This window comes from Haliotis rufescens, unplaced genomic scaffold (genome assembly GCF_023055435.1).
Source record: "Haliotis rufescens isolate VD_foot unplaced genomic scaffold, xgHalRufe1.0.p SCAF_14, whole genome shotgun sequence".
In the NCBI taxonomy this organism is placed as follows: domain Eukaryota; kingdom Metazoa; phylum Mollusca; class Gastropoda; order Lepetellida; family Haliotidae; genus Haliotis; species Haliotis rufescens.
Genome location: NW_025963824.1, coordinates 8,194,638 through 8,207,105, shown reverse-complemented (window position 1 = coordinate 8,207,105; position 12,468 = coordinate 8,194,638). Strand labels below are relative to the sequence as shown.

Here is a 12,468-nt window from a genome sequence, read left to right as displayed (position 1 = left end):
GTGGGAAGTCTGGGTTAGAGCCGGTCCAAGTATTGATGTACCTTCAGGTAACATAGTCTGTGGCGAGTCTGGGTTAGAGCTGGTCCAAGTATTGATGTACCTTCAGGTAACATAGTCTGTGGAGAGTCTGGGTCAGAGCTGGTCCAAGTATTGATGTACCTTCAGATAACATAGTCTGTGGAGAGTCTGGGTCAGAGCTGGTCCAAGTATTGATGTACCTTCAGGTAACATAGTCTGTTGGGTGTCTGGGTTAGAGCTGGTCCAAGTATTGATGTACCTTCAGGTAACATAGTCTGTGGAGATTCTGGGTTAGAGCTGGTCCAAGTATTGATGTACCTTCAGGTAACATAGTCTGTGGAGAGTCTGGGTTAGAGCCTGTCCAAGTATTGATGTACCTTCAGGTAACATAGTCTGTGGAGAGTCTGGGTTAGAGCTGGTCCAAGTATTGATGTACCTTCAGTTAACATAGTCTGTGGAGAGTCTGGGTTAGAGCTGGTCCAAGTATTGATGTACCTTCAGGTAACATAGTCTGTTGGGTGTCTGGGTTAGAGCTGGTCCAAGTATTGATGTACCTTCAGGTAACATAGTCTGTGGAGAGTCTGGGTTAGAGCTGGTCCAAGTATTGATGTACCTTCAGCTAACATAGTCTGTGGGCAGTCTGGGTAAGAGCTGGTCCAAGTATTTATGTACCTTCAGCTAACATAGTCTGTGGGAAGTCTGGGTTAGAGCTGGTCCAAGTATTGATGTACCTTCCGGTAACATAGTCTGTAGAGAGTCTGGGTTAGAGCTGGTCCAAGTATTGATGTACCTTCAGGTAACATAGTCTGTGGAGAGTCTGGGTTAGAGCTGGTCCAAGTATTGATGTACCTTTAGGTAACATAGTCTGTGGAGAGTCTGTGTTAGAGCTGGTCCAAGTATTGATGTACCTCCAGGTAACATAGTCTGTGGAGAGTCTGGGTTAGAGCTGGTCCAAGTATTGATGTACCTTCAGGTAACATAGTCTGTGGAGAGTCTGGGTTAGAGCTGGTCCAAGTATTGATGTACCTTTAGGTAACACAGTCTGTGGAGAGTCTGTGTTAGAGCTGGTCCAAGTATTGATGTACCTCCAGGTAACATAGTCTGTGGAGAGTCTGGGTTAGAGCTGGTCCAAGTATTGATGTACCTTCAGGTAACATAGTCTGTGGAGATTCTGGGTTAGAGCTGGTCCAAGTATTTATGTACCTTCAGGTAACATAGTCTGTGGAGAGTCTGGGTTAGAGCCTGTCCAAGTATTGATGTACCTTCAGGTAACATAGTCTGTGGAGAGTCTGGGTTAGAGCTGGTCCAAGTATTGATGTACCTTCAGGTAACATAGTCTGTGGAGAGTCTGGGTTAGAGCTGGTCCAAGTATTGATGTACCTTCAGCTAACATGGTCTGTGGAGAGTCTGTGTTAGAGCTGGTCCAAGTATTGATGTACCTTCAGGTAACATAGTCTGTGGAGAGTCTGGGTTAGAGTTGGTCCAAGTATTGATGTACCTTCAGGTAACATAGTCTGTGAAGAGTCTGGGTTAGAGCTGGTCCAAGTATTGATGTACCTTCAGGTAACATAGTCTGTGGAGAGTCTGGGTTAGAGCTGGTCCAAGTATTGATGTACCTTCAGCTAACATGGTCTGTGGAGAGTCTGGGTTAGAGCTGGTCCAAGTATTGATGTACCTTCAGGTAACATAGTCTGTGGAGAGTCTGGGTTAGAACTGGTCCAAGTATTGATGTACCTTCAGGTAACATAGTGTGGAGAGTCTGGGTAAGAGCTGGTCCAAGTATTGATGTACCTTCAGGTAACATAGTCTGTGGAGAGTCTAGGTTAGAGCTGGTCCAAGTATTGATTTACCTTCAGGTAACATAGTCTGTGGGGAGTCGGGGTTAGAGCTGGTCCAAGTATTGATGTACCTTCAGGTAACATAGTCTGTGGAGAGTCTGGGTTAGAGCTGGTCCAAGTATTGATGTACCTTCAGGTAACATAGTCTGTTGGGTGTCTGGGTTAGAGCTGGTCCAAGTATTGATGTACCTTCAGGTAACATAGTCTGTGGAGAGTCTGGGTTAGAGCTGGTCCAAGTATTGATGTACCTTCAGCTAACATAGTCTGTGGGCAGTCTGGGTAAGACCTGGTCCAAGTATTTATGTACCTTCAGCTAACATAGTCTGTGGGAAGTCTGGGTTAGAGCTGGTCCAAGTATTGATGTACCTTCCGGTAACATAGTCTGTAGAGAGTCTGGGTTAGAGCTGGTCCAAGTATTGATGTACCTTCAGGTAACATAGTCTGTGGAGAGTCTGGGTTAGAGCTGGTCCAAGTATTGATGTACCTTTAGGTAACATAGTCTGTGGAGAGTCTGTGTTAGAGCTGGTCCAAGTATTGATGTACCTCCAGGTAACATAGTCTGTGGAGAGTCTGGGTTAGAGCTGGTCCAAGTATTGATGTACCTTCAGGTAACATAGTCTGTGGAGAGTCTGGGTTAGAGCTGGTCCAAGTATTGATGTACCTTTAGGTAACACAGTCTGTGGAGAGTCTGTGTTAGAGCTGGTCCAAGTATTGATGTACCTCCAGGTAACATAGTCTGTGGAGAGTCTGGGTTAGAGCTGGTCCAAGTATTGATGTACCTTCAGGTAACATAGTCTGTGGAGAGTCTGGTTTAGAGCTGGTCCAAGTATTGATGTACCTTCAGATAACATAGTCTGTGGGAAGTCTGGGTTAGAGCCGGTCCAAGTATTGATGTACCTTCAGGTAACATAGTCTGTGGCGAGTCTGGGTTAGAGCTGGTCCAAGTATTGATGTACCTTCAGGTAACATAGTCTGTGGAGAATCTGGTTTAGAGCTGGTCCAAGTATTGATGTACCTTCAGGTAACATAGTCTGTGGAGAGTCTGGGTCAGAGCTGGTCCAAGTATTGATGTACCTTCAGATAACATAGTCTGTGGAGAGTCTGGGTTAGAGCTGGTCCAAGTATTGATGTACCTTCAGGTAACATAGTCTGTGGAGAGTCTGGGTAAGAGCTGGTCCAAGTATTGATGTACCTTCAGATAACATAGTCTGTGGAGAGTCTGGGTTAGAGCCGGTCCAAGTATTGATGTACCTTCAGGTAACATAGTCTGTGGCGAGTCTGGGTTAGAGCTGGTCCAAGTATTGATGTACCTTCAGGTAACATAGTCTGTGGAGAGTCTGGGTTAGAGTTGATCGAAGTATTGATATACCTTCAGGTAACATAATCTGTGGAGAGTCTGGGTTAGAGCTGGTACAAGTATTGATGTACCTTCAGGTAACATAGTCTGGTGAGAGTCTGGGTAAGAGCTGGTCCAAGTATTGATGTACCTTCAGGTAACATAGTCTGTGGAGAGTCTGGGTTAGAGCTGGTCCAAGTATTGATGTACCTTCAGGTAACATAGTCTGTGGAGAGTCTGTGTTAGAGCTGGTCCAAGTATTGATGTACCTTCAGGTAACATAGTCTGTTGGGTGTCTGGGTTAGAGCTGGTCCAAGTATTGATGTACCTTCAGGTAACATAGTCTGTGGAGAGTCTGGGTTAGAGCTGGTCCAAGTATTGATGTACCTTCAGCTAACATAGTCTGTGGGCAGTCTGGGTTAGAGCTGGTCCAAGTATTGATGTACCTTCAGGTAACATAGTCTGTGGGAAGTCTGGGTTAGAGCTGGTCCAAGTATTGATGTACCTTCCGGTAATGTAGTCTGTGGAGAGTCTGGGTTAGAGCTGGTCCAAGTATTGATGTACCTTTAGGTAACATAGTCTGTGGAGAGTCTGTGTTAGAGCTGGTCCAAGTATTGATGTACCTTCAGGTAACATAGTCTGTGGGAAGTCTGGGTTAGAGCCGGTCCAAGTATTGATGTACCTTCAGGTAACATTGTCTGTGGAGAGTCTGTGTTAGAGCTGGTCCAAGTATTGATGTACCTCCAGGTAACATAGTCTGTGGGAAGTCTGGGTTAGAGCCGGTCCAAGTATTGATGTACCTTCAGGTAATATAGTCTGTGGAGAGTCTGGGTTAGAGCTGGTCCAAGTATTGATGTACCTTTAGGTAACACAGTCTGTGGAGAGTCTGTGTTAGAGCTGGTCCAAGTATTGATGTACCTCCAGGTAACATAGTCTGTGGAGAGTCTGGGTTAGAGCTGGTCCAAGTATTGATGTACCTTCAGGTAACATAGTCTGTGGAGAGTCTGGTTTAGAGCTGGTCCAAGTATTGATGTACCTTCAGATAACATAGTCTGTGGGAAGTCTGGGTTAGAGCCGGTCCAAGTATTGATGTACCTTCAGGTAACATAGTCTGTGGCGAGTCTGGGTTAGAGCTGGTCCAAGTATTGATGTACCTTCAGGTAACATAGTCTGTGGAGAATCTGGTTTAGAGCTGGTCCAAGTATTGATGTACCTTCAGGTAACATAGTCTGTGGAGAGTCTGGGTCAGAGCTGGTCCAAGTATTGATGTACCTTCAGATAACATAGTCTGTGGAGAGTCTGGGTTAGAGCTGGTCCAAGTATTGATGTACCTTCAGGTAACATAGTCTGTGGAGAGTCTGGGTAAGAGCTGGTCCAAGTATTGATGTACCTTCAGATAACATAGTCTGTGGAGAGTCTGGGTTAGAGCCGGTCCAAGTATTGATGTATCTTCAGGTAACATAGTCTGTGGCGAGTCTGGGTTAGAGCTGGTCCAAGTATTGATGTACCTTCAGGTAACATAGTCTGTGGAGAGTCTGGGTTAGAGTTGATCGAAGTATTGATATACCTTCAGGTAACATAATCTGTGGAGAGTCTGGGTTAGAGCTGGTACAAGTATTGATGTACCTTCAGGTAACATAGTCTGGTGAGAGTCTGGGTAAGAGCTGGTCCAAGTATTGATGTACCTTCAGGTAACATAGTCTGTGGAGAGTCTGTGTTAGAGCTGGTCCAAGTATTGATGTACCTTCAGGTAACATAGTCTGTGGGGAGTCTGGGTTAGAGCTGGTCCAAGTATTGATGTACCTTCAGGTAACATAGTCTGTGGAGAGTCTGTGTTAGAGCTGGTCCAAGTATTGATGTACCTTCAGGTAACATAGTCTGTTGGGTGTCTGGGTTAGAGCTGGTCCAAGTATTGATGTACCTTCAGGTAACATAGTCTGTGGAGAGTCTGGGTTAGAGCTGGTCCAAGTATTGATGTACCTTCAGCTAACATAGTCTGTGGGCAGTCTGGGTTAGAGCTGGTCCAAGTATTGATGTACCTTCAGGTAACATAGTCTGTGGGAAGTCTGGGTTAGAGCTGGTCCAAGTATTGATGTACCTTCCGGTAACGTAGTCTGTGGAGAGTCTGGGTTAGAGCTGGTCAAAGTATTGATGTACCTTTAGGTAACATAGTCTGTGGAGAGTCTGTGTTAGAGCTGGTCCAAGTATTGATGTACCTTCAGGTAACATAGTCTGTGGGAAGTCTGGGTTAGAGCCAGTCCAAGTATTGATGTACCTTCAGGTAACATTGTCTGTGGAGAGTCTGTGTTAGTGCTGGTCCAAGTATTGATGTACCTCCAGGTAACATAGTCTGTGGGAAGTCTGGGTTAGAGCTGGTCCAAGTATTGATGTACCTTCAGGTAATATAGTCCGTGGAGAGTCTGGGTTAGAGCTGGTCCAAGTATTGATGTACCTTCAGGTAACATAGTCTGTGAAGAGTCTGGGTTAGAGCTGGTCCAAGTATTGATGTACCTTCAGGTAACATAGTCTGTGGAGAGTCTGGGTTAGAGCTGGTCCAAGTATTGATGTACCTTCAGCTAACATAGTCTGTGGAGAGTCTGGGTTAGAGCTGGTCCAAGTATTGATGTACCTTCAGGTAACTTAGTCTGTAGAGAGTCTGGGTTAGAGCTGGTCCAAGTATTGATGTACCTTCAGCTAACATAGTCTGTGGAGAGTCTGTGTTAGAGCTGGTCCAAGTATTGATGTACCTTCAGGTAACATAATCTGTGGAGAGTCTGGGTTAGAGCTGGTCCAAGTATTGATGTACCTTCAGGTAACATAGTCTGTAGAGAGTCTGGGTTAGAGCTGGTCCAAGTATTGATGTACCTTCAGGTAACATAGTCTGTGGAGAGTCTTGGTTAGAGCTGGTCCAAGTATTGATGTACCTTCAGTTAACATAGTCTCTGGAAAGTCTGGGTTAGAGCTGGTCCAAGTATTGATGTACCTTCAGGTAACATAGTCTGTGGAGAGTCCGGGTTAGAGGTGGTCCAAGTATTGATGTACCTTCAGGTAACATAGTCTGTGGAGAGTCTGGGTTAGAGCTGGTCCAAGTATTGATGTACCTTCAGGTAACATAGTCTGTGGAGAGTCTGGGTTAGAGCTGGTCCAAGTATTGATGTACCTTCAGGTAACATAATCTGTGGAGAGTCCGGGTTAGAGCTGGTCCAAGTATTGATGTACCTTCAGGTAACATAATCTGTGGAGAGTCCGGGTTAGAGCTGGTCCAAGTATTGATGTACCTTCAGGTAACATAGTCTGTGGAGAGTCCGGGTTAGAGCTGGTCCAAGTATTGATGTACCTTCAGTTAACATAGTCTGTGGAAAGTCTGGGTTAGAGCTGGTCCAAGTATTGATGTACCTTCAGGTAACATAGTCTGTGGCGAGTCTGGGTTAGAGCTGGTCCAAGTATTGATGTACCTTCATGTAACATAGTCTGTGGAGAGTCTGGGTTAGAACTGGTCCAAGTATTGATGTACCTTCAGTTAACATAGTCTCTGGAAAGTCTGGGTTAGAGCTGGTCCAAGTATTGATGTACCTTCATGTAACATAGTCTGTGGAGAGTCTGGGTTAGAACTGGTCCAAGTATTGATGTACCTTCAGTTAACATAGTCTCTGGAAAGTCTGGGTTAGAGCTGGTCCAAGTATTGATGTACCTTCAGGTAACATAGTCTGTGGAGAGTCTGGTTTAGAGCTGGTCCAAGTATTGATGTACCTTCAGATAACATAGTCTGTGGGAAGTCTGGGTTAGAGCCGGTCCAAGTATTGATGTACCTTCAGGTAACATAGTCTGTGGCGAGTCTGGGTTAGAGCTGGTCCAAGTATTGATGTACCTTCAGGTAACATAGTCTGTGGAGAGTCTGGTTTAGAGCTGGTCCAAGTATTGATGTACCTTCAGGTAACATAGTCTGTGGAGAGTCTGGGTCAGAGCTGGTCCAAGTATTGATGTACCTTCAGATAACATAGTCTGTGGAGAGTCTGGGTTAGAGCTGGTCCAAGTATTGATGTACCTTCAGGTAACATAGTCTGTGGAGAGTCTGGGTAAGAGCTGGTCCAAGTATTGATGTACCTTCAGATAACATAGTCTGTGGAGAGTCTGGGTTAGAGCCGGTCCAAGTATTGATGTACCTTCAGGTAACATAGTCTGTGGCGAGTCTGGGTTAGAGCTGGTCCAAGTATTGATGTACCTTCAGGTAACATAGTCTGTAGAGAGTCTGGGTTAGAGCTGGTCCAAGTATTGATGTACCTTCAGGTAACATAGTCTGGTGAGAGTCTGGGTAAGAGCTGGTCCAAGTATTGATGTACCTTCAGGTAACATAGTCTGTGGAGAGTCTGTGTTAGAGCTGGTCCAAGTATTGATGTACCTTCAGGTAACATAGTCTGTGGGGAGTCTGGGTTAGAGCTGGTCCAAGTATTGATGTACCTTCATGTAACATAGTCTGTGGAGAGTCTGGGTTAGAGCTGGTCCAAGTATTGATGTACCTTCAGGTAACATAGTCTGTTGGGTGTCTGGGTTAGAGCTGGTCCAAGTATTGATGTACCTTCAGGTAACATAGTCTGTGGAGAGTCTGGGTTAGAGCTGGTCCAAGTATTGATGTACCTTCAGGTAACATAGTCTGTGGGCAGTCTGGGTTAGAGCTGGTCCAAGTATTGATGTACCTTCAGGTAACATAGTCTGTAGAGAGTCTGGGTTAGAGCTGGTCCAAGTATTGATGTACCTTCAGGTAACATAGTCTGTGGAGAGTCTGGGTTAGAGCTGGTCCAAGTATTGATGTACCTTTAGGTAACATAGTCTGTGGAGAGTCTGTGTTAGAGCTGGTCCAAGTATTGATGTACCTTCAGGTAACATAGTCTGTGGGAAGTCTGGGTTAGAGCCGGTCCAAGTATTGATGTACCTTCAGGTAACATTGTCTGTGGAGAGTCTGTGTTAGAGCTGGTCCAAGTATTGATGTACCTCCAGGTAACATAGTCTGTGGGAAGTCTGGGTTAGAGCCGGTCCAAGTATTGATGTACCTTCAGGTAATATAGTCTGTGGAGAGTCTGGGTTAGAGCTGGTCCAAGTATTGATGTCCCTTCAGGTAACATAGTCTGTGAAGAGTCTGGGTTAGAGGTGGTCCAAGTATTGATGTACCTTCAGGTAACATAGTCTGTGGAGAGTCTGGGTTAGAGCTGGTCCAAGTATTGATGTACCTTCAGCTAACATAGTCTGTGGAGAGTCTGGGTTAGAGCTGGTCCAAGTATTGATGTACCTTCAGGTAACTTAGTCTGTAGAGAGTCTGGGTTAGAGCTGGTCCAAGTATTGATGTACCTTCAGGTAACATAGTCTGTGGAGAGTCTGTGTTAGAGCTGGTCCAAGTATTGATGTACCTTCAGGTAACATAGTCTGTAGAGAGTCTGGGTTAGAGCTGGTCCAAGTATTGATGTACCTTCAGGTAACATAGTCTGTGGAGAGTCTTGGTTAGAGCTGGTCCAAGTATTGATGTACCTTCAGTTAACATAGTCTCTGGAAAGTCTGGGTTAGAGCTGGTCCAAGTATTGATGTACCTTCAGGTAACATAGTCTGTGGAGAGTCCGGGTTAGAGCTGGTCCAAGTATTGATGTACCTTCAGGTAACATAGTCTGTGGAGAGTCTGTGTTAGAGCTGGTCCATGTATTGATGTACCTCCAGGTAACATAGTCTGTGGAGAGTCTTGGTTAGAGCTGGTCCAAGTATTGATGTACCTTCAGGTAACATAGTATGTGGAGAGTCTGGGTTAGAGCTGGTCCAAGTATTGATGTACCTTCAGTTAACATAGTCTGTGGAGAGTCTGGGTTAGAGCTGGTCCAAGTATTGATGTACCTTCAGGTAACATAATCTGTCGAGAGTCCGGGTTAGAGCTGGTCCAAGTATTGATGTACCTTCAGGTAACATAATCTGTGGAGAGTCCGGGTTAGAGCTGGTCCAAGTATTGATGTACCTTCAGGTAACATAGTCTGTGGAGAGTCCGGGTTAGAGCTGGTCCAAGTATTGATGTACCTTCAGGTAACATAGTCTGTGGAGAGTCTGGGTTAGAGCCGGTCCAAGTATTGATGTACCTTCAGGTTACATAGTCTGTGGGAAGTCCGGGTTAGAGCTGGTCCAAGTATTGATGTACCTTCAGTTAACATAGTCTGTGGAAAGTCTGGGTTAGAGCTGGTCCAAGTATTGATGTACCTTCAGGTAACATAGTCTGTGGAGAGTCTGGGTTAGAGCTGGTCCAAGTATTGATGTACCTTCATGTAACATAGTCTGTGGAGAGTCTGGGTTAGAACTGGTCCAAGTATTGATGTACCTTCAGTTAACATAGTCTCTGGAAAGTCTGGGTTAGAGCTGGTCCAAGTATTGATGTACCTTCAGGTAACATAGTCTGTGGAGAGTCTGGGTTAGAGCTGGTCCAAGTATTGATGTACCTTCAGGTAACATAGTCTGTGAAGAGTCTGGGTTAGGGATGGTCCAAGTATTGATGTACCTTCAGCTAACATAGTCTGTTGGGTGTCTGGGTTAGAGGTGGTCCAAGTATTGATGTACCTTCAGGTAACATAGTCTGTGGAGAGTCTGGGGTAGAGCTGGTCCAAGTATTGATGTACCTTCAGGTAACATAGTCTATGGAAAGTCTGGGTTAGAGGTGGTCCAAGTATTGATGTACCTTCAGGTAACATAGTCTGTGGAGAGTCTGGGGTAGAGCTGGTCCAAGTATTGATGTACCTTCAGGTAACATAGTCTGTTGGGTGTCTGGGTTAGAGGTGGTCCAAGTATTGATGTACCTTCAGGTAACATAGTCTGTGGAGAGTCTGGGGTAGAGCTGGTCCAAGTATTGATGTACCTTCAGGTAACATAGTCTGTGGGGAGTCTGGGTTAGAGCTGGTCCAAGTATTGATGTACCTTCAGGTAACATAGTCTATGGAAAGTCTGGGTTAGAGGTGGTCCAAGTATTGATGTACCTTCAGGTAACATAGTCTGTGGAGAGTCTGGGGTAGAGCTGGTCCAAGTATTGATGTACCTTCAGGTAACATAGTCTGTGGGGTGTCTGGGTTAGAGGTGGTCCAAGTATTGATGTACCTTCAGGTAACATAGTCTGTGGAGAGTCTGGGGTAGAGCTGGTCCAAGTATTGATGTACCTTCAGGTAACATAGTCTGTGGAAAGTCTGGGTTAGAGCTGGTCCAAGTATTGATGTACCTTCAGGTAACATAGCCTGGGGAGCTTTTGGCTTAGAGTTGGTCCCAAAGAACTTATTCATGACTAAATGATTGGGGGACATGGTTGAATGCATGTCATCGGACCCAGACAGTGTGTGATGTTGCCCACAATATCAATCACTTGTTTGTCTCATCCAGACTTGATTAATTACAAGCCAGCATCATTGGTGTTCAACCAGATTGTGTGAATTGTTAATTTAAATTTTTAATTTTAATTTTGTAGATCAGTTATAATATCGTGTGTTTGATAAATGCTTTGTTTGCCAGACCCTCACAGATTTCCGCAGAGTTGTGGGCAGCGTTATGGCCCTTAGGTGTTCGAGGATCTGATGGTCAAATAAACACCACGCCCATAGTCATGAGTGTCATCAATGTGAAAACGTCTACTACCTGCCTCACTTTAGGCGTTTGTCTCACTGTAAGCAGGGGGCATGGCTGGCCCAGTCGTCTAAGGCGCCGCGATTCGTAGTGCAGAGTTTCGTCCCTTGGACACGCCAGAAACCTATGATTGTGGGTTCGAATCCCGGTTCGCCCCGATTATGTTTCTAGGTTTGTCAGCACCATACCATGCTCGTGGGTTTCAACAAAGTGGTAAACGTCCTAGACCTGCATCACTTGGGGCTTTCCTCCCACATTAAGCTGACACGCCGTGTATATTTATATAACTGGAATAATGTTAACAGCGGCAAAACCCAACTCACTCCATCACTCACTATTTTCAGGATGGGATGTAGAAAGCGGCGACACTGACGGCATCCACCCAGAGCTGCTCATCTCGCTGACGGCACCCAAACTGTGTGCCCGCCACTTCAGGGGCAAACACCACTACCTGGGCGGCCGCTTCGTGCCGAAGACGCTGGAACAACGCTACAGTCTCAATCTTCCTGCCTACCCAGGCACAGAGTGTGTGATAGAACTGAAAACACAGACCACGGAACCTGCAGAAAGTTCCAAGTGATTCTCTCCGCTGCCATCAATTCACCTCCTGCTGTTTGTTGATAGCTTGAAATGTGTATATCATCTCTGTCCTTTCCAAACAATGTATAGAGAAAAGGTTTGGTGTAGATTTGTTGTGCATCGGTTGAAGTTATTTTAAAGGTTGGTTTAGTTGGGTTAATTCTGCTTTCAGCTTTAGTTATATCATGCTTGTCAGTTTAGAGGTAGTCATCAAGCCATACTAAAAGACTTGAAGAATTAAAGTCACATGTGACCTGAATGTCACAATGGAGTTCTGTTTTTGCTCACACAACAGCACAACATCTTGATTAAACGCATCTCTCAAAATAACAATTAAATTTAGTAAACATTGTGTAGTGTATGTTTATTTTTTACACCCAAGCTGTCAGTGAAATGGCTGCTCGATGCACCATTATTGTGGGAGAATAAAAAAGTGATGCTGTTTTTTTTAAAGATTTTAAGATGCGGATGCGAATCCAGGTTGTTTTGTAATACTACTGAGTCTCTCAACGTAATACTATTATATACACCTTGAAAAAAGTTAAGCACCACTTCTTTCTTTTTTATGTATTCGTGACTTCCATGTATCAATTTGAACGACCTACATATGACATTGAGTCATTTTTAGAAATGTCTTAGATACCATTGATACCTTGGTACAAGAACACAGTACGTTCCTCCAGACGCTACAAGAACACTGTACGTTCCTCCAGACGCTACAAGAACACTACGTTCCTCCAGACATTACAAGAACACTGTACGTTGCTCCAGACATTACAAGAACACCGTACGTTCCTCCAGACGCTACAAGAACACTACATTCCTCCAGTCGCTACAAGAACACAGTACATTCCTCCAGACGCTACAAGAACACTGTACGTTCCTCCAGACGTTGCAAGAACACTGTATATTCCTCCAGACATTACAAGAACATTACGTTCCTCCAGACATTACAAGAACACTACGTTCCTCCAGACGCTACAAGAACACTGTACGTTCCTCCAGATGTTACAAGAACACTGTATGTTCCTCCAGACATTACAAGAACATTACATTCCTCCAGACACT

General features: G+C 44.9%; 1 protein-coding gene across 5 annotated transcripts in view; it reads left to right on the top strand.

Moving 5' to 3' along the window:
• LOC125379342 (NAD(P)H-hydrate epimerase-like) overlaps nucleotides 1-11,752 on the top strand; it is a 62,537-nt gene extending 50,785 nt beyond the window's left edge. For all 5 annotated transcript variants that reach the window (XM_048395724.1, XM_048395725.1, XM_048395726.1 and 2 more), the window contains one exon: nucleotides 11,166-11,752. In XM_048395724.1, coding sequence (XP_048251681.1) covers nucleotides 11,166-11,401 — 236 coding nt within the window. In that variant the 3' untranslated portion in view covers nucleotides 11,402-11,752. The remainder of the gene's footprint in view (nucleotides 1-11,165) is intronic.
• Nucleotides 11,753-12,468: the final 716 nt, after the last annotated feature.